Raw genomic sequence first — 22,410 nt, 5'->3', positions numbered from 1 at the left:
TTTTAAATGGTCACATGTGTAAACAAAAGATTCCCCGAACTAATATTTGTTTTAACTTGAATGATAAACATGGAAGTGTGTTGACATGAACAGGTGAATGAATGTTGAGCTAACATTTGGATGGTGTCTGTAGAAGGCTGACATTATCAGAATCAGAATCAGAATCAGAAATCAGAATCAGAATCAGAAACAGATTTATTACCAAGGAGGATTTTGCACCAACGAGGAATTGGTCTTAGTGAATCAGGTGCATGCATGGAAGACAATAAACAATAAACAATAAACAATGAATATTATATATACATTATAAAATATGCAATATAAACAAACAGAGAGAGACGTAAGTGTGGGATGATTGATAAATTAAGATGGGAGAGCTGTCAAAATAGATAAAAAATAAAAGATTGTTAAAAATTATAAAAATTGTCCATATTCTGCAAGGATTCAAGGGCAGTGGTGGGTATGAGTGCAAGACTGTCAGTGTCAGTGTCAGTGGGGGTGGGGGTCATGGGACCTGTTAAGGATCCCAACTGCAGCAGGACAGAAACTGTTCATGTGGCTGGAGGTTTCGGTCCTGATGGACCGCAGCCTCCTGCCAGAGGGGAGAATCTCAAAAAGTCTGTCACTGGGATGGGAGGGATCAGCCACAATCCTACCTGCACGCCTCAGAGCCCTGGAGCCAGGGACGTGCACATGATTATAGAGGGGCAGGGGCTCAAAGTCAGAAAAGGGAAGTACATGCGCGCACACTGTGCGCGCCAACATTTTTTTCAGGCCTTAATAACACAATATGTTAGATTAATTAATGTAAAATTAATAAACACAGTACTTATTGAAAGCTTACTACTTAGCTGTGTATCCTGTGTGGCTGTGAGTGATATGCAATTGCCATTTCTTTTGTGTAAACAAATTATTGTCAACATGAGTTTATTCACATTATCATAATACTGAGGTTTAGCAGACATGCAATTCAGCTGCATTTCTTAAAAAGCAATAAAACACTGGTTTATTATTAGGCTATTTATTGGAGGCCAAGTGCAAACTAGAAATACAGGCTACACATCTAAAAATGTGACAAAACCAAGAAATGACTACTGTGGATGTTAGTAGAACAACAATTTTTACAACAGCAAAGTCACAGTAAACTCGATATCTGGAAGAAGTTTAAGATTTGTGGCAAGATAAACAGCGACACAGACAGCTGTCATATTATTCTTAACCCTCATTAACAAGCAGTTAGCTTAACAAGGACAAATGGACAGTCTTCTGTAATATGACTCATATTTAGTTGAATAAGTGGAAGGCGACTTGTTAGCCCCCACAAGGAAGTTATGTTAATGGATTTATAACTCACAAAGGTTCAAGTCGCTCCACTGTCACGTCTCATCTACGTGCGTGGTGGAGTTCTGATGAGGCTGCGGCTTCTCTCTCTCTCTCTCTCTCTCTCTCTCTCCAAAATAAGAGCTTTACATTGCACCCCATTGGAGTTTAGAACTGAGTTCTTAGCGGGGGGGCTTTTAATTTCAAAGTAGCGACCGTTCGTAGAGAGAGAGAGAGAGCGGAGCCGCAGCAGACAGAGAAGTGGCTTTATAGGCTCAACACACTCACAGCACCATATTACTACGAAATTTGTACGGTAGATAACGGTAGCGTTGTTATACCGCCTTTTTTTTGACATCCCTATGCACAACAGGATTTTATTTATTCATTTAAAAAACACACAAAAAGGGCACTTTTTAATAGGAGGTAAAAAGGGCAGGGGCTCAAGCACCCCTTGGGCCTTATGTGTGCACGTGCCTGCCTGGAGCTGTGCAGGTCCTGAAGGGATGTTGCGGCCAATCACCTTCTCAGCAGAGCATATGTTATGCTGCAGTCTGCTCTTGTCCTGCAGTGGCAGCAGCGTACCAGCCAGTGATGGAGGAGGTGAGGATGGACTCGATGATGGCAGAGTACAAGTGCACCATCATTGTCTTTGGTAGGTTAAACTTGCTGCAGGAAGAACATCCTCTGCTGTGCTTTCTTGGTTAGGGATCTGATGTTCAGCTCCCATTTTTGGTCCTGGGTGATGATGGTGCCCAAGAAGCGGTAGGACTCCACAGAGTTGACTGGGGAGCCACACAGGATGACGGGGACAGCTGGGGCTGGGTTGTTCCTGAAGTCCACGACTATCTTCAGTGGTTGTTCTGGCTGCGTGGTGTTGTCCGCAAAGTTCAGGACCTTGGTGGGCTGGTGACTGGAGGTGCAACTGTTAGTGTACAGGGAGAAAAGCAGGGGAGAAAGAATGCAGCCCTGGGGGGATCCAGTGCTGATGGTCTGGGATTTGGAGACATGTTTCCACAGCTTCACACGCTGCTTCCTATCAGACAGGAAGTCTGTGATCCACCTGCAGGTGGAGTCAGGCACGTGGAGCTGGGAGAGCTTGTCCTGTAGCATAGCCGGGAGGATAGTGTTGAATGCAGAGCTGAAGTCCATAAACAGGATCCTGGCATATGTTCCTGAAGAGTTCAGATGCTGGAGGGTGTAGTGCAGGGCCATGCTTATTGCATTGTCTACAGACCTGTTGGCTCTGTAGGCAAACTGCAGTGGGTCCAGGAGTGGGTTGGTTAGGGATTTGAGGTAGAACAGCACCAGGCGCTCAAACGACTTCATGACCACAGAGGTCAGGGTGACAGGTCTGTAGTCATTCAGTCCTGTGGTCCTTGGCTTTTTGGGGACGGGAATGATGGTGGAGACTTTGAAGCAGGCTGGCACATGATATGTCTCCATTGAGGTGTTGAAGATGTATGTGCACACTGGAGACAGCTTTGTTAAAGTCACCAAGCACAGTCACCAAAGAGTCCGAGTTAGTCCGCTCCACACTCAGTATCTGGTCGGCTAGCATACGCTGCACATCCTGCACGTTAGCATTCGGTGGGATGTAAACACCAACCATAATGAATGAAACAAACTCACGGGGGGGAGTAGAAGGGTTTGCAGTTTATGAAGAAAGTTTCCAGATGATGTGAACAGTGCTGTAGGATCACTGTCACATCATTACACCCGCCACTGTTAGTGTAAAAACAGATACCTCCACCTTTAGTTTTGCCGGAGAGCTCTATGTCGCAATCCTCTCTGAAGAGTTTGAAGCCAGCCAGCTGCCGCGCAGAGTCCGGTATCGATCCACAGAGCCATGTCTCCGCAAGACACAAAACAGAAGTTGAAGTCTCTGTTTTTCCCACTAGCTGCTGAAGCTCATCCAGTCTGTTGCAGCGCACGTTGGAGAGAAATATTCCTGGTAGCTGTGTGCGATGTCCGCGCTGACGGAGACGCTCAAACACACCTCTCCTCCGGCGTTTCACTGCATGAGAAAAGGTGAACGCGCCTCTGACCAGTATGTCCAATAATTCAATGGATGGGGAGAGTAAAGTGGGAAATAAGTCTGCTGAAGTGGTTGCCCTTATGAATATGAGGGTCTCCCGGCAAAAAGTTAAATTAACAAACAAAAAAACACAAAACAACGCGCACTAACACACCGTGGCAGCCGTCCTTGGAGCTATCTTGGATCCACTTACAGTATGACCCACAATAACAAAATCACTCGACTAATTTTAGAGAAAAGCTCATTGAATAGGACATTTTTATGCACATAATTTATTCTTTATTCAGATTGTTTGCAGTTGTTATGATATCCAACCCCTCCCATCTGAGAGAGCTGGGGCTGTGGGGAAATGACCTGCAGGTTTCAGGAGTGAAGCTGCTGTCTGATCTGAAGAAGAGTCCACACTGTAGACTGGAGAGTCTGAGGTCAGTAGAGGGTGGTGCTGGTCTCAGCAATATAATAATAAACAGAGAAGATAATTTCATTTTTGTCACAACCTTCAGATCAAGTCTGACTGAAGCGACCAAGGGCCCGTTTCAGAAAGCAGGTTTTGTGAAAACTCTGAGTTTGTTAACCCTGAGATGAGAGAAACTCTGAGTTTTCAGTTCCAGAAAGAGAGGTAACTTAAACTCTGGGTCTGTTACTGCGGTAACTTACTCTGTGAACATAACCTGCTCACTGGCAGGTTTACCTGAAGAAACCCTGAGTCTGACGGAGCTGTCTGACAGCGGCTGTCTTTTCCTTCTCAGTCCGATCATGTTGAAGCAGAAATAATTCACATAGTTTTACACCAGGAGGGGAAGTTAGATTCATTTAGATGAGCTCTCAGTCCCTGACGAGGACTGAATCGAACAGCAGACTGCTTCTCATCGGTCCGTCATTTATATTCTCCGGCTGCACAGCGAATATCAGGCTACACGTCATCGCTGATGTGCTCTCAGAACTGAACATTCCTCTTCGTTTTTTTCTTTTTTTAAAATCACTTCGCAGGTTAATCAATCACCTTCCAGAAGCCAGAAAAAGAGAAATAACTCACATTTCATTGGGCTTTCTTTATTTCCCACGGATAACTACAAAAGTAATCATCAGTATAGCTATTGTATTTTTTCCAACAACATAATTTCAAAGTCTGTGTTTCTAGCCGCATTGAGTATAGATTAAATGACTTCTAGTTCAATCTATAGACAGTAAATGTGTGTCTGCCTCTAATGTTGGGTCCTCAGGATGAGTGACGCCCTCAGCCTCTGGTCACCCAGCGACCTGACTCAGGACCAGCTCCTCTGCCTCTGTTAGACGTGCTGTAGGTTGAGGTGAGCACCACTTCATGTTCATCTACTCAGCAGGATGTTAGGACACATATGTGTGTTAAACAGCATCTATTGGTGCTACTACAAGTTAAAGTATCAACTGAATAAACTTTTCCTTTGTTTAATATGTGAAATAAAACCAAAGTGAGGAGCCATCGTGAGACTGTTTCTATACGTCATTTTCAGCTGATTTAAATAAAATAAAACAGCCTAAAATAAAATAAAACAAAACATTAAACAACATTCAACCACTTCCTGAAAGGCTAATGTAAAAGAAAGTGATTTTAAATCCAAAATGAAAAGACGACCGCATCTAAAACTCTGTCAGTGATTTTTATTACGGCCGCAGCTGTGTTACTTTTTTTTCCCAGAAAATGTCTGCTTCCTGATGGCTTTTTACTAGTTGTCTGGCACGAGCTCAACTTAGAGTTAACATACTCAGAGTCGACTTACCTTACTCAGATCAGCTGTTCTGGAACTGAAAACTCAGAGTTTCACTTCACAGGGTAAGTCAACTCAGAGTTCAGGTTTTGACTCAGAGTTTGTTAAACTTGCTTCCTGAAACAGGCCCCAAATCGATAGCTCTTATGAGAACCATCATCACATTTAGGCACATACATATCCATACATATATATACATACAGTACATACATACAGTATAAATATACATACAGTACAAAACATTGTCAATCAATTTCACATGAATGACAGCCAAGTAAACAAAGAGTATATTGCACAGTGTCTCTTCTTAACACACACACACTGACTACAACTATCATCAAATATCTATATGTGTGGGTTTCAGAGCTACTTAAACAATTTTTTAAATTTTATTTGGTTGTATAACTATGTTTTGAATAAAGATAAAGCTGTCCTCCGAAAAGGGGTGGTGGTGGTGGGCCCAAAAAAAATAAAAATAATTATTATTATTTTTTTTTTACATTTTTTAATATCGATATTTGGCACCAGTGTATCGATAATGTACCTCAAGACGAAATATTGCGATATATTGTAGTATCGATATTTTGGCACACCCCTACATACGAGTCTCTATATCACAGTCATGGTTACACTCTGCAGTCACAAACTTTTATATCAGTCTGCATTGTTTTGTAGCGAAATGTCTTATTCAGATGTTCAAAAACGTACATGGTTTGAAATAAAACAAATCTACCTGCATTTTTTTTATTTGATTATTTGTTTGCAAAAGTTAAAATGAAGCAATGGCTTCTGGGAATTTCAAGACTGAATCGAGTGGACTGTCTGCGTGGTTGTTGGAAGTTGGAAATTGGAAGTATGAAATTGACTGAGATTAAGCTAGCAAAAAAATTAATCAAGGCATCAAGCAACGCAAGGGGGGAGGGTTAGGGCCTGTTCTTCATCTTTTATAATTCATGTGTAAATGTATTACTGTATCATCTATAAGTCATTTACAAGTGCTTTTGCATCCCCCTAATCTAAAGTGTAAACACTTCATCACCAGTGAATGGGTTCATATCATTTGTAGTTCTTCCTTACCTGTCACAAATTATCTATATAGGTAAGTAAGTTATTGACAAACTTTCAGGAGCCCTCCAATCTTAAATTTAGAGGCGGGGGGCGCAACTTTTGATGCACGTAAAGAACACACACTTCTGATAGCCCCAGTGATGCTGAACATAAATTCTCAGGCTATAAACAACTGCACCAGAACAATGCACAACCCCAATGCATAAAACAAATTAATAAATAATCAAACCAGCCACTCCATAATAAAAAACGTGTCTTACCGTCACGCAGTTATCCATGTCTACCTCTTCATCCTCCTCTTGCTCATATTCCTCACTGTCCTGTCTTTATCCCTGCTGTGCTGGCTCAGCTGTGTCACTAACATTAATGCTAGCAGTATTAGCGCTAGTGCTAGCTGAAGCTGCACTTGATTTTAAAAACAAATCAGTCAGTTTGCAGCATTCTTCACCGTCAGCTCCCCTTGTGTCGCTTGATGCCTTGATTCATTTTTTTGCTAGCTAAACTTCAACTTCAACTTCCAATAACCACGCAGACGGTCCACTCGATTCAGTCTTGAAATTCCCAGAAGGCATTGCTTCATTTTAACTTTTGCAAACAAATAATCAAATTAAAAAATGCAGGTAGATTTGTTTTATTTCAAACCATGTATGTTTTTGAACATTTGAATAAGACATTTCGCTACAAAACAATGCAGACTGATATAAAAGTTTGTGACTGTAGAGTGTAACCATGACTGTGATATAGAGACTTGTATGTGGTATATAAATACTGATGACATTGCAATACTTCTCAGTACGAAGAATCAGCAGACATTTGGCTTTCATTTAACATATGAACTTTATTAAAGCTTGAAAGGGGGCTGAGAGACTTAATCTTGCGGCCGCTTTCTGATTGAACGAGGGCCGGTGGCCCCTCAGGCATCTGCCCAAATTCCAGATTAGCAGTCCGTCACTGGTAACAAGTAAGGAAGAACTACTAATGATATGAACAAATTCTCTGGTGATGAAGTGTTTACACGTTAGATTAGGGGAATGCAAAAGCACTTGTAACTAATGTATAGATGATTCAGTAATACATTTACACATGAGTTATAAAAGATGAAGAATGAAGAACAGGCCTCTTTCATTATATAACAAATCATTAGGTAAACATTTACTAATGATTAGTTCATGAACATTTCATAATGAACTAATTAGTTGTAGATGACTTACAACATATTTGTGATATGTTAATTTAGTATTAACTAGTCATTTACAAAGGTTTATTGATGTTTTGTTCAACATTTGTTCATCATTAACTAATGTCTTATAAAGGACTTACTAATGATCGTTATTTTAAAGTGTTACCGTGTCTGCAGGTCACAGGCCCCTCCACTTGTGGCCTGAACAGGACAGAAGTTCTGCTGGTCTTTATATCACTGACTGACAGCTGATGGAGGGAGTCTCTGGAAACACTAAGTTATCACTTCTGTTGTCTCTGCTTCTCCCTTAAGATGGGATTTTTGATCAAGTCTTTTAAAATGTGGACTCCACTTCTTGACTCAAATGCTGAAAACAATCCAAATCACAATACTGCACTGATGCCTTTGCCGTCATGTTGCTGATTTATTGAAACAAAATAACAGAACTTTTGTTCATGTAACGTGAGGTTGTTTGCTGAAGAGAAACAAAAGACTCAGTCCCACCCTTCTATCATAGCTTATCTTTATCTGCTTAATCATATTTATTTTGAAAATATTATTTTCAACACAAAAAGGCTCTACAACTGTATAGGTTTGTTTATTGTTTTTATTTGGTATATTGCACCATTTAAACATCAGAACTTGTGTTGCATCAGATACGACAGAGAGTTTGTTGTCATGGTTAACATAGAGGCTCAGAGATAAAAAAAAAAAAAAAAGAAAAAGCTTGAAAACTGTATTTTGTTGCAACATTGACTTTTACCACTTGGTGGAAAAGAGATGTAGTTACAGCCTCCAGAGCTGGTGTTTGTGACGGGATTGTACATGTGTGACAGTCAGTTTACAGGAGACCTGCAGCTCTGTGGTTAGTAAACGCTGTACAATACAGTGTTTTCCTCCAAGTTGTCCTAAAATGTCAACCAGCAGTGAGACAGGAGTCCCTGAGCAGATGCTTCAACTACTTAACAAGCATTTGTTGAAAAAAAGATTTAAAAAAATTAAGTCAAACAATCCAGAGACCCTGAGCACTGAGGATGAAGAGGGATGAAGAGTTGTATGACTCCTTTACTCTTCCACCAAGATGCGCAGTTTATCCATCAGCTCTGTAGAAGAGAGACAGACACATTATAAACATTATCATTATTCCTTGTTATATATTTTTTTCACAATTTGCCACATCAGAGAATGTAAATGTGTCTTTGATTGTGAATTTATAATGTTTTTTGTTTATGTATTTTTCCTTTTTTATTTGTATCTATCTTGAAATTATGGAAAAAGTCTACACTGAAACATTTGTAATGCAGATACAGTATCTAAATATAACCTTCTAAAAGTAAGATACAGGCGATGCTGTGTCAGCCCTGTTTCATGTAAGTAATGGTGTTCTCCAAGGTGCATATGGATAATTAATCAAAATAATTAAATAGGTGTAATACAGGCTGATTTCAGTCGATATTGATATATATCACAATATAAATCAAATCACTATCTCTGTCAGCCTGAGAGGTTCATTTTTACTCCTGGCACTACTCCTTTGTTTTATTTCTCTCTTTTCATTTCAATGGAACCTCTGTGAGTCTAGAATAAAGTAATTGTTACTTACCTCCAGCAGATGGTCTCTGGAAGCTGTCATAGGCCCGACAGGCGTTGATCAGATCCCCCAGTGCTTTGGGACAGTCTTCAGGGAGCGGCTCCTGAAATTTCTCTTCGCACACTTTCTGCTGGATATCCTTATCCGAACAATCTAGAAGAAAAGTGAGAACACATTATGAACAGAAATACAGTTGGAACTGCTTAGAGTGATCATGCTTACATCTAGTGAGAGTACATCACATATATATGTGACGCTCTGGTTAGTTAGGATTGAGACTCAGATAACCTAAATAGCACCTTTAATGCAGCTTTAATACCATCTGTAACCTCTTTCAATTTGATCCTCATTCTAATCTTTGGTGTTTTCATTGTTTGATGGTGCCCACGTTAAAGAGAGTGAACTGCTCTCATTGGGTGTTCCTGTGTAAATAAATGTGAAATAAATTCATGTACTTGTATTTGTTATGGTTTATAAATTATTGTCAAACAGAAAACCAAAAAAACCTGTTAAAACGAGCTAGTCATTGTTAAATCAAGTCACTCGCAGTGCAGTTTAAGCTACTTGTCTTCACGCTGACAACGGTCGCTGTTCTGTGTTGAAGAGGAAACTTTTCACAGCTGCCTGAAGTCTGAGCAGAACGTTTACAGCTGGATGTTGATCTCTGTGTTGTGCAGATACACACCTGCAAAAGGCTTCTTACAGGTTGCAATTTCCCACAGGACGATTCCAAAGCTGAAAGACAACAATAAATGAGGAACGTTTATTTCATTCTATTGAATTCCACCTCCAATAAAAAAAAATTTCACTGAGAAGGATGATATACGTGCACAGTTTGACACTGGAAGGCTGTTTTCACATTCATCTGCTGAAGGAGGAAAGTTCCTCTGTTCTCAGCAGTTGGGTGCTTTTTGCTTCGGCATAGTGAGTCCACTAGGGAGGGACTAGTTATTGTGACGTCACAAGTAGATTGGAGCCAATAATCAAATCCAATCAAATGAAATCAATTTTATTTATATACCCCAAAAATCGCAATCACATTGCTTCAATGTGCTTTACAATCTGTACAGTGAACGACATCCTCTGTCCTTAGGCCCATTTTGATATTTTGCATTTTGATAACTACCTACCTGATGGTACGAAAGAGCATTTATGACACTGACCATCATTTTAAACAACAGATGACGTTGTGGTTTATCTCTGACCTGTACATCTCGCACTGCTTGCTGTAAGGGTGGTTGATGTTCTTGAGGACCTCAGGACTGTAGTAGCACAGGGACCCGGACTCTTTGGACTTCGTCGACTTCTTTGACTTTTTCAGTGATGTCTCGGTTTTTGACAGCTCAAAACCTCCCAGCTGATTAAAAATAAATCAACAATGTCAAGATTTCATTCCTGTACGCCAAATCCCGTAAACCGTGTCTGCTCCCAGCATGCACTGCTCTCAGTACCTTGACTGTGTAATCTTTAGACACGAGGAACTTGCAGCTGTTGATGCATCCATGAACCTTGGATTTTTCTTCAGGCTGGTGCAGTCTAAGAGACAACAGTGATAATCATGACTATAGTTCCTTCTGGCATAAACAATCAATCATAGAGATCATTTAAAAGCTGCACTTTCATATTTTTAACTGTCAAAGTGCCAATAATGCATTTTTACATTCAACAGCAATGTCTCTTCCAAGGAATCATGACCCGGTTACTCAAGATAATCCACATACCTTGTTGTGAGCAGTTTGATAGAGGAACTATTTTCTTTCTGTATCATCGCGCACAAGGAAGCGTTGCTTAGCCAACTAAGCTAAGTAAGCAAGCTAATGTTTCAGGTCAGCTGAGGAGAACTATTTTCCTTTTGCTGAGCTAAAACAACATCTCACTGAGCAGAAGGAAGAGGCTCGTGATCCTGACAGTGCAAAACATTTTAATGACGCCTCTCTAGTAGATGCACGCTACCGTCTGTGCAGTGATAAGGGAAAAAATAGTTCCAGCATAAGACTGCTCACATCGAGGCCTGTGATTATCTTGAGTAACCCGGTCATGATTTTTGGAGAGAGGCATTACTGTTGGGGTTTTTTCCAGTGTCATCAAGTTTCATTGTATCGGAGAGAAGGCAGAGATCTCAGTGACCGGTATCTCCACAACACAAGACAAAACATTCCAGAGAATCATCACCACAGTCTGTCCCTTTAACGGAGCAAACACAAACACTCTTCTGTCCGGAAACTGGACAGTAGCTTCATAATATAAATCAATGTCACAATTTAAATCACACATACTGTGATGAGGATTCTAATCTCATCGTCCACGCCTGAAATTCACGAATCAATACTGAATGATCAGGCGATGAAGCATTTTACTTTTTTATGCACCTGCACAATTAAGCTCCTCCCCTTCCTCTCTGTATTTAATAATTTTTCATACATCATTTACATTTTTCAATGAACGAAACATATAAATAATCACCAACATGACTCACCGGTAGAGTCCTTTCGTGGCGTCCAGACACATACGAGCTTTTGTGGTCCAGGACAGTTCCTCCCAGGAGTCCAGGACCTGACGGAGACTTCCCCTCTCACAGTACTCCATGACAACGAGGAACTGAGATCTGGGTCCTACAGGCAGTCACATTGCCACATCACGTCACTCTCATTGGAAAGGTACTCTGATGATTCTGGTGCTGCAGTTCACTCACCGTCCTCCTGGACACAGATGCCAAACATTCGCAGGATGTTGGGCGACTCAAACCGCTTCATGGTTTCTGTTTCCTTTTTGAAAACAGACTTAATCTCCCTGCACACAAACGATGTGTTTACATTCACACGGGAAGTCACACAGGAAGAAGCAAGAAGGAAGTGCAAAATGAAGATTGAGTTCAATATTTAACTCGCAGAGTTAAATAGAAGAAAAGAAACCAGATCTTACTTAAGTATAAAAGTAGAAAAACCACAGTGTATAAATACTCCTGCATGAAAAATATAACTTAAAAGTACAAAAGTATACAAATCAAAAAGTATTAATTATGCAGAAAGGCCCATTTCATTATATTATTGGATTATAATTATTGTTGCATCAGTGTGTTTGACATTTTCATGTTAATTTAAGTTTATACTTGCTTGTGAATTAACCTCCGGAGATCAATACGATTTTTGTCCCAATCATAAATATTAAGTCATAAATTATTCATAGATTACATTTTGTAGTATTATTATCAACCTTTACTAAACTTATGAAATGAATGTACTGAAGTAAAAAGTACAATATTCACCTCTAAATTGTACTGTGGGTTAAAGTAGCAGGAAACAAATACTGTTTTACTTAGTTTATATGTGGCGGACCCTGCCACCTTTCTAGCTTCAAACAATTTTCTGGGACCTTATTTTCTCCTGAGAACAGCTTGTTTATTCGCTTACGGTAAAAAATGTGTATTATCACCTCATAAATATTGGAAATATTAACATTTTAAGTTTGAATTTCTTCTCCAAAACTTCATACTGTAGTGCTTCTTTAAATAAACCAGATTAAAACATCTTAACATTTACAAGAGATCAGAATCATTTTCTTCAGCATTGTTTCAGGAGAAACAAAGCGAACAAAATGTTAAAGATTTTTGGGCAGTTTGAGACTCGAGCGGCAAAGTTCTGCTTGAACAGAAGCTTTTTGTATGACTTGTCGTCCGACTTAGTTGGAAAGCAAAAATAGGACATCCTGCTGCTTGAATGTGACAGTAAACTACATCAGGACTGTTGGTCAAAACCTCGTCTTCCTCATCTTTTGGATATCGGATGCTGCACTGGATTGTTATTTAATGCAGATTAGTCAGTGTTATTTATGTAACCCAATGTAAAGCATGCAAAAACAAAAAGTTCCTGTATTGAAATGTGGCACACACCCTGAGCTGGTGTTCAGGTCAGTGTATCTCTTGATGGCCACCTGGAAGCCGTGGTACTCTCCTCTGTAGACCTCTGAGGTCGATGTTGTCATGAAGGGCTCTTTGGGATATCTGTACGTGAGCTCGTCCGGTTTGATCATCTTGATGCCTTCATCAGTGACTTTGGGCTTATTCACTGTAAAAACAAATGGGCACAAGTTATCTTTTAGTTTTCTGCTTTGTATCTTTTAACTGTTGTCATGTTTGTTTTGGCCACCGGGGGCAGCCGGCACTTTTTATACTGTATATCAGATTATTTGAAGCTGATATAAACAGTTGCTTATTTCCACATCCATCAGTTACTTGATGAACTCCTGAGAGACTGATGCTAAATGCTCCACTGTGAGCCAGTTTATACCTGTTTTATCATCAGTTCTCGTTCACACCTGGAATAAATGTGCCCACGTGTAATCACTGTATGTAAATAAACCCACCAGGTCGACATCTACTTCCACTTCTACAGCTCACAGTGATACATTTCCAGTAATATCAGAGTGTGGTATACTGAAGTGTTCTGATGTACTCACTGTTCTCCACGAGTATTTGCACAATTTGCACGGTGGTTTTGAGTTCTTCGAATGCTTTCTGTTGGCTCTCCAAGTGTTCGATGAGCACTGAGGAACAAACAAATACAGATGAAACAAATGCAACCAAACACTTAATCCTGGCAGCTCCTGCTGGCGCAGACACAACGCACATCTCAGTCGTGTTTGCTTACATTCAGCCCGCCAAACTTCCTTTGAGTCATTCTTGTTTGCTTTCCCGCCTCGACTCAATAGTGAAGTGAAGGTCAGGTAAATTATGGGGAAGTTGATTTCAGAAATAGTGTTTGTGTGACATTGTTGCATTTGACAGAATTTATGTCTTGCAGTGAATCTGTTTGATCAATCAAAGAATAACTGAAACCTCAATTAATTGTGTGTAATCGTACGTGTAACTTCTGCTACTGTGAGACTCTCTATAAAAACTTAACAGGAGTTGCTGATCAGCTGTTCAGATTCAGACCTTCTGGAGGAATAAACACCTGGAGTCACATCAGATTCTGTTCTGATCCGGAGACGTTTACTGACGGGAGGAGAGCTCAGAGATTACTTAGTAATCTTTGGGATTAAAAAGGTGATTTATCTTCACTACTGTTGATCAGCCTGACTGCAGCAGTGATCTGGAGGTGACCTCCACGTTCTGTAATGTTGACTGCTGACTGGAGCTGAAATGGACTTTACTTCATGAATGTAACATTACAGAGAGGAGACAGAGAACCAGAACCAGAACCAGAGTCTCTGCTGAGTGCTGACTTCACTCATTGGCTACACAGCTCAACATCATATAAAACAAAGCTCTGGTCGTTTTCATGCAGAATTATATCTTTCAATCTTGCTTTTTATCAGCAACGTGTGATGCTGCAAACTGTTCCTCACTACTCAGTAGTCTGCAGCTTGTTCATGAAGTTTGGAATTGAGGTGATAACAACTCCATGAAAGATCCCAAAGCTCCTCTTTTAGGAATAGAAAAGACATCAGAACTACAGCTTCTAGATTGTAAACAGCTTTGATTTCAACATCTACATTGTAAATATGACCTGGCAGCTCAGTCGCTGGAATAACAAGTTGGCATTGTAAATTTTTTGCCAAAAACGGATACATTAAATCTCTACGCTTTATTGTATTATATCAAAGTTTTCTCTAATTATAGGGAGGAGAACGGTCAGTGGTGAGGTCATGCCTATAGGAAAGACGGCTGCTCAGCAAGAGACCACTGTTCAGGACGACTTTAAAACAAGTGTTTAAGAAACACAGGTCATTTTAATAAGATGATAAAGTCAGGACTTTTTCCAGCGCCTAAACTTATTCAGACCATCACAACATGATGAAATGTTGTCAAGTTGAAATGTGCAGAATCTTGAGGTTTGTAAACACTCACAGATCTTCAGCTCCTTGTCGTCCTCCCTCCTGTCGATCTCGTCTTGTTTCTCTCTGTTGGTCCGTTCAAAAACCTTGGACAGCAGCTTCACCTGCTCCACCTGCAGGGCTCCAGACAGGATGTCGAAGGCATCATTGAGACGATCATTCAAACTGTTGAAGTCGTCCTCGTGGCTGCTGGATTTAACCATCTTTTTCAACCACTTGGCCGTAGTAAATTTTGTGATGAGCTTCTGGGCTGATTCCAGAGTGATGGATAGTTCCTTGAGAGCTTTTTCTTTGTTGTGTAATATCTGTTTTTCCTTTCCGATTAACTCCACCAGATTCTCCAGGGCTTTGACTCGCTCAGAAACACGCTGACAGCGCTCCTTGTTGGCCTTCACATTCTTCACCAGGGTGTAGATCTGTGAGGCGATGGACGGGATGGACTTTACATACTCCATGACCAGCTGGGGGGACAGAGAGGCACATAAAGTTGGACTTGTGGTACAAGAATTGCAAAAAAGAATTCACTTTTCTTTCTATAATCCATCTTTTCATGTTACAGTTTGTACAGTAATGTTTAGAGACACCGATCTGCCACCACATTCAAACCACTGACAGGGGATGTAAAAAACAATGATCATCTCATTACAATGGAATGTTGTGCAGGGAAATCTTGTTTCCTTGCATTGATGTGGATGCCACTCAACACACCAGCACATCTTAAGAGCTTTGTTGAAGTACAGCCCTTCATGGTGAAGGCCCACCCTGATGGCAGTGGTCCCTCAAGCAGGACAATGAGCCCTGACACGCCACAAAAACAGCTCAACAAACACAACATAGAGCCCAAGACACCCAAGGCCTCCACATTCCAAATCAGTATTGAGTATCTGTGGGACGTGCAGAACAAGTCTGATCCATGGAGACCCCACCTCCCAACAAACACTACAAACGTCCCAGTGCCAGAAACTACTGGACAGGACAGCTCTACTGTTATTATCAGCAGCTCTGTACTGAACTGTGACTCTGAGCTCATGTTCTGTGAAGTTATCTGCACAGAAGATTTCCCAGAGGAACCTCTCCTCAGGTCCAGCTGTCGTAAATCGACTTCACTTTACTTGGTTGGTCCAAAAAATGTTAAAGATCAAAAAAGTCATCAGGAGTCTTCAAGGCTGAGTACAGTAGAACTTACTTACCAGCAAACAAAGCACAAGATCAGACACAGACAAAATCCGTCAATAAAATGAACTGACCTGAGGTTCTAACCACTGAGCATCCTCTTTTAAACCCAGAAAACTGGGAGTGTCTTCCCATGGTCTCATGGTCTCAACCAATCCTTACTCTTCTTTATTTCTGCTGACACTGGCATTTTTCTCTGGAAATTCCCGTTCTTCGTTCTGCACCTGAACATAGCTTGGCATACATGACTCCAGTTTCTTCAACTCAGTGCATAACTGCACGTACACAAGTAGCTCTTCACCTCGCTTTGGTTTCTTTAAAACTGATGCTTTTCCTCTATCTACACCATTAGCTCTTATTTAGATCTGATTTATCAACATGGAGGCAGGAGAGGAGGTTGAGGTTGAGTTTTAATTCTTGGCTCAACAAACCAACTCCACAGCAGGAACTTGGATGTGACAGCGTTGACACATTGTTTGTTGGTAACTTTTGATTACCAACCAACTGTTGATGTTTAGCTCTGAGACCACAGGTACGTCAGCAGACTGACTCATTCTGACGTTTTTCCTCTCAGACACTGAAAGTGTGAATACAATAAAGAAGCTGTCTTTGAGAAATACAATCATTTGGTGCATTTGTGTCACAACACAAATGTATTACTGACATTTAAGGATCCTTAAGACTGACGCAGGACCAGATATGATGTCGATAATTGTCTTAAAACAAGAGTACTGCTACAAATAGCAGATTCCTCTTTATCATGTTTGTGGCCCTTCAGATAAAAGGCTGAATTGGTCCTTCTTCTATGGCCTCCTGGTCAGAGAATTGAAGCAAATGATAAAAGAATCAAAAACTGCAGTTCCTCAAATGAACACTTGAGGCTCCAAAAGCGAGTCGATCCCAAAACAGGCCATGTTCAAATTTAAATCTTAACATGTTTACAGCCTGGTACTGACAACTGTTTTCATCTCTTTACCTGAATCGTCCCTTCATGAGCTGCACAGGGGCGACTTTTTATGTAACTCACTAATTTAAATTGGATTAAGGTTTAAAGTTACTTATAACTTTGAGTGACAGACAGCCACGAGCTGTCTGCTGGGCTTCACCTAGCAGCTGTATTTGTGCTGTTGATGCCTTTAGGATGAGTTTAATCCAGATATCAGACACATAAAGGGCTCTATCTTGCACTCAGCGCAATTGACTTTGTACACTGGCGCTTGTGTAATTCCTATTTTGCATTCGGCGCACATTGGAATTTTCCCTCCACAGACGCGCGTCCTTAAATTAGGGAATGACTTTGCACTGCCGGGGCGGTTCAGCGAAAAGAGGAGGCGTGTTCCGGCACAAACGTTCACTGGCGCTATTTTGCCATTTCAGAAAACACTTCGCAACAGACCAGGAAAAACCTAGTCTAAAGTCAGTGGCGCTTATTCAGATGCTATTTTAAGGGCGCATGCTTGGCCGTAATGTAGCGTGTGCTCAACGTGCATACACTTTGCTTCTCTCATCTACAAGGAAGCAGTTCCCGTTTTTGCAAACCATAAAAAAAAAGTTGAAAAGATTTAAACAGAAGAACGAATCCTTTCCCCTCTGATATGCGACGCGCCCGCCGTTACCGTGAGGGTCCGGGAGTGGCAATGCGCGATGTGCTCCTAGTGGAGCGGGTGGACGGAGATGGAGTTGGGGGACGAGGAGGAGGAGGAGGAGGAAGGGGCACAACAGGAGCAGGTGGTGCGTTTGGAGACCTGAGGCGATGCGCCTAAGAGGCCGCAGCAACATCGCCACCCGATCAAGACGGGCATTAATACCTTGCCGCGTCCCGGACAGTGCGGTCCGGTCTGACAATGCTGCCACGGCGTGTAGTGGGTCTGGATCCTCTGCACCTTGGTGTTTGCGCTGCTCCGTCATCAGCTGGCCGTTGCGCACTGCTCGGCCCGTGTGCTCTGCTCCCAAGGCCCGGTGCGATGTCATGGGGATGCCAGCCTTAGAAACAATTGTGGCAATTTCCTCCCACACCCGTTTAACCAAAGCTAATTTGGATGGATTTCTCCCATCCCCACACAAGGCCACTTCTCGGTCTTTTACAGCCCTGACGAGAACGTCGGTCTCCTCGGCTGTGAACCGCTCCTGGCTTGCGCCTGGCAAATTCGCCATTATAATAGCAATGCGCCATGGTACAAGCGCGCCTGCTCTTAAAGGGAATGTGAGATCACGCTCTGATTGGTTTATTGCACGTTACACCCAAACCACACCTATGACTAATGTAGCTACTTCAGACCAACCCATTTTAGATTTGCGTCGGGCGCAAGAGTCATTTATCCCGCCGGCATGATAGCAACAGCGCCTGAGATCCGCCCACAAAGCTACTTGCGCTTTGCGTTTGATACTTGCGTTTCAGATTGTTAAGATAGAGCCCATTATGTCTTAGACTGAAGTGGAGGGACAGAGGCAGGTGTTTTGGATTAAAGAGTGACTCTGTTAATCAGCACACAGCTGCTGGATTAAAACTGGATTTATCTTCACTCTCATCTGCTGTAACGACAGAGGTGACAAAATCCATTGTAATTGTTGTATAACTAGTTGGGCAGGAAGGCGACGGGCAGTATCGCCCACTCCGAGCAGTTCAATGATTAAGACAATACATTGAAAATACAGGATGCCTAAGTAAACCGAAGGGCTGGTTTTAGTTTGTGGGGTCACAAAGATAAATGGTTAATACACGGGATTTCACAACCGCATCACTGCTGATTATATGTTGTTTATCAGCATCACTGACAGACCAGTGCAAGAGTTATTTAAAAAGGGCAACAATTATGATGAAGTCATGAAAAAGTCATGTTGAAGTGATCAGGACAACATGTGAGAGAAATCATGATGATTTAAACGCCTCAGTCGTTGCATTTATTAACGTATTGTTCCTGAAGTCAGGCATGAGAAACTACAAATACATGTACTTTATGAATTCATGCTTCTTCGTGCATGTTGTCCTGATAATTCACGTGCCTCAGCATAAATCAAAGTACTGACACAATTTAGTGTTCATTAACAACTCTTCTGCAGTTTTTATTTCAAGCCACATTTATAAATGATAACAATAGTGTTGAGTTCTTGTTTGTAAATCCTAAACTTCTCAGACACATAAGATTTGATCTTCTGGTAAATCTTTATTTAATCTGCACAGTTTGTTTTTCATTGATATAAGCAGGTGAACTCCTTCAACACACAGCAGGTTAATTATCGTTCTCTGTTGCCCTGGAGTGAACACCATGCCTTTGTCCTGCTGTCACTTTTCACACATCAAACCTGAGGGTGCGTCACTGAGTTAAACGTTTCTCTTTAGCAGAACTACAAAACAACGATACAGTAAAGCCTGTTGTAAAGAGATAAGAGGTGCTGTGTTGAACCTGCAGCAGACTCACAAACAGAGCAGTTTACTGTGGACATGAAGAAAGAAGAAACATAAAGAGGACTCACCTGTGATGGATGTCAAAGATGCTTCTTGTCTGAGCTGAGTGAGGGCAGTTATATATATATATGTGTGCTGAGCAAAAATGAAACTGCATGTTCACCCTTTTTCTTATCTCTGAAGCAGAAGCATAACTCACCGTTGGGGTTAAAGTGCAGAGCAGATTGATGATCTATCAGGATCTATGTGAAACACCTTCGTCAACCCAGGTCAACTCTACGTACACAGCTCAAATCACATCAAAAGTTATCTGAAAAAACTTTTCATTTAAAGCCGCGTTTATTAAGATGTTCTCAGATTGTGATACGTTCCAATCATAAAAGATGCTGTGAAGAAATACCTTATTAAAGCAGGATCTAAAAATCCTTTTTGTAACTTCATATCTGTTTTATAAATCTCAAATCAACTTAAACTGACGGCTCCAGTCTTCTGACTTCCCCTCAGATAACGCAGCACAAAAGAGGGTTCAGTCATGAGGAACCACAGGGGCTGAAACCAGATGAAATGTAGACTAAATATTATCAAGTCAAACACAGTTCTGCGTGTGTCATGCAGCTCTCAGTTCTTCTGGCTCAGGTCCACTACAGCTGATACGAGTCCTGATTGAAATCCCCCCGACATGACCTGCAGGAACATCACTTCAGTCTCTGATTAGAGATATGATCATAAGATTTATTAATAATGTTTATAACTGGTTTTGTAATTACAATCAACTTTTCAACTGTCCCCCTGCCTGAGTTTTCCTGTGCTGTTACTGTTAGCATAGCATAACAGCAGCCTCGCTACGGTCCAAAGCAAAAACCAACCGCAAGAAACCCGGTTTGATCTCAGCGCTGTGAAAAGGCAGAAGGTTGTATTAATATGTGGGTAGGTTTGGTTACGTAGGCCTTGTGTCCACATAGTGTTTATTTTCCGGCATTAAGTCATCGGCTGTGCGCTCAGGAGTGCTGAGATTAAGCCTTCGTGCGCTGAGAGAAAAAAATGCTGCACGTGCATCTTTCCTCTATATCTTAACAACCAGCACTGTATGATGGACACTGATCCTCTGCGGTTTACTATCTGACATCGGGGACGGAGGATGGAAGAACAAGACATGATCCATAGGAGACAAAAATACATAGAATAATACACAACAACATACAGTTACGTCACTGGGCACCATTTCTCTGGGCGACTGCCCGTCTCAAGTCCTGGTGGTCTGAGGAAACACGTATCAACGAGGGAACAGACTTTGACACAACACTGGAGCGCGTCACTCTCTCCCTTCACCTTCTTCGCCTCCTCCATCAGCAAGCTCCTTCTTTTTCTTTTGCAGTTTAGAGTTTCTACATTTATTCTAGTTGTCCCTCCATTACCTGAGGATAGTGACCGGGGAAAACGATGCCTCCTCCTGTTTTAGTATTGGAGAAGCAGACAATAAAGTTAACAATAAAGACAAGTAAAGTGTCAATAAAGTTTAACAATTTGAGTCCTGCAGAAAAAGTCCTATTCACCTCCGAGTGTCAGAATCAGGTTAATTAGTTATGAATGTTGACTCATTGCAGGAGTTTCTCTCAGTCTGTCATCTGCTTCTAGTTTGTGCAAAACATAGGTTTATATATAATCTTCTCAGAATTAGTCAGTGATATTGTGATATTTCAGTGTTTCACTTCTGTGACATATTGGAATTTTTGCTCCCAAAAAATATGATATAATATGAATCACTAAAGACCAGCAACATGAATACACAAGTCAATCATTCTATGATGTAAACAACTTTCCACAAGTCTGCATTTCTGACTTTGCCGAAGAGAATTACCCACAATCCATAGCGGTGTAACATTAAACACAGTGTCACCATGCAGTTGTTTTCTTATTCACTACCTGACATTTTCTCCTGGTTCTCTGTTTTGCAAATAAACTATAAAACATTTCAGCCTCTAAAACTTAACTGAAACGTCCAAATGTTTCCAGCAGGACAGCGAGACTGTCGTCTGTTTAATCTGAGCTGCCTGGAGACGCACGCAACCTTAAAAACATACGTGGCGTCGAGCATCTCTGAGCTGTGAGGTCACAGACAGGTTGATAACTTATCAGCTGACCTGAATGAGAGGACGATAAAACTTTGTTTCTTTTTCAGAAAACGACTCAGTGACTTACACGCCTCACTGTTCACACGTGATTTACACCTGTAAAACTCTTTAGATGAATACTCACTCAATACTTATTTTCAGTGTTGATTATTATATATTGATATTCTTCTTAATTAATCGATTGTCTGTTTGATTTATGAGATGTCGATCGGTGTTTCCTTCTGCCCAAGATGACGTCCTCAAATGCACAACCAGTGAAGTAATGTAACTAAGTGCATTCACCCAAGTCCTGTACTTGAGTACAATTTTGAGCTACTTGAGTATTTCCACTTTTTGTTACTTTGTATCTGAACTGCACCACATTCTGGAGGCAAATTAAAGGTGAAATATGGAATATGAGCTGAATGCCACCATCTAGTGTCTCAAGATCGTAGTCGCGACAACAAAAAAGTAATTCCAGTGGTCGGGTTGCCAGGTTTGGACAGGGCAGGAGGATTGAGTTTCCTCCATTTACTGGGTGTGGAGGTCGATGGGTCACGATCAGTATTCTCATATCTATGATCAACGTGATATAATGAAAATAAGTATAGCAGAGGAGTTTGACTGACAGGTAACGTTAGCTAAGTTAGCAAGCGAGTTAGCTTACCGATCCAGGAGAAAGTTCGCCATTTCCGCGTGTGTTTTGATGCCGTGGAAATCCTTTACCTGAGTCCATCGAGCGTATGCTTCACCGATATTTACTCTGGTTTTTGCTCTTCTCAGGTCACTCAGCTGCTGGGACAGATAACGCACCGTTCGCTGGGGCTCTGAAGAGCTTACAGACTCGCCATTTTACCCAGTGTCAGCCTGGCTGTGCCGAGCTTTGCCGAGGTTGCGAAATTGGCAACCCGCAATGCCGGCCGCTATTTGGCTGGTACGA

General features: G+C 41.3%; 1 protein-coding gene across 1 annotated transcript; it reads right to left on the bottom strand.

Moving 5' to 3' along the window:
- Positions 1–8,077: 8,077 nt before the first annotated feature.
- Positions 8,078–19,472, bottom strand: LOC115587231 (mixed lineage kinase domain-like protein). The gene is made up of 11 exons (XM_030426936.1): positions 19,428–19,472; positions 14,794–15,241; positions 13,401–13,487; positions 12,835–13,009; positions 11,638–11,735; positions 11,422–11,557; positions 10,397–10,481; positions 10,151–10,302; positions 9,631–9,680; positions 8,958–9,098; positions 8,078–8,457 (listed from the first exon to the last, which is right to left on the bottom strand). The coding sequence occupies exons 2-11, from the start codon at positions 15,233–15,235 to the stop codon at positions 8,420–8,422; spliced, it is 1,404 nt and encodes a 467-aa protein (XP_030282796.1). The 5' UTR covers positions 15,236–15,241; positions 19,428–19,472; the 3' UTR covers positions 8,078–8,419.
- Between the last annotated feature and the right edge of the window lie 2,938 nt (positions 19,473–22,410).

The sequence above is a fragment of the Sparus aurata genome, chromosome 8 (assembly GCF_900880675.1).
Source record: "Sparus aurata chromosome 8, fSpaAur1.1, whole genome shotgun sequence".
NCBI classification, from domain to species: domain Eukaryota; kingdom Metazoa; phylum Chordata; class Actinopteri; order Spariformes; family Sparidae; genus Sparus; species Sparus aurata.
This window is presented reverse-complemented; position numbering and strand designations above follow the sequence as displayed.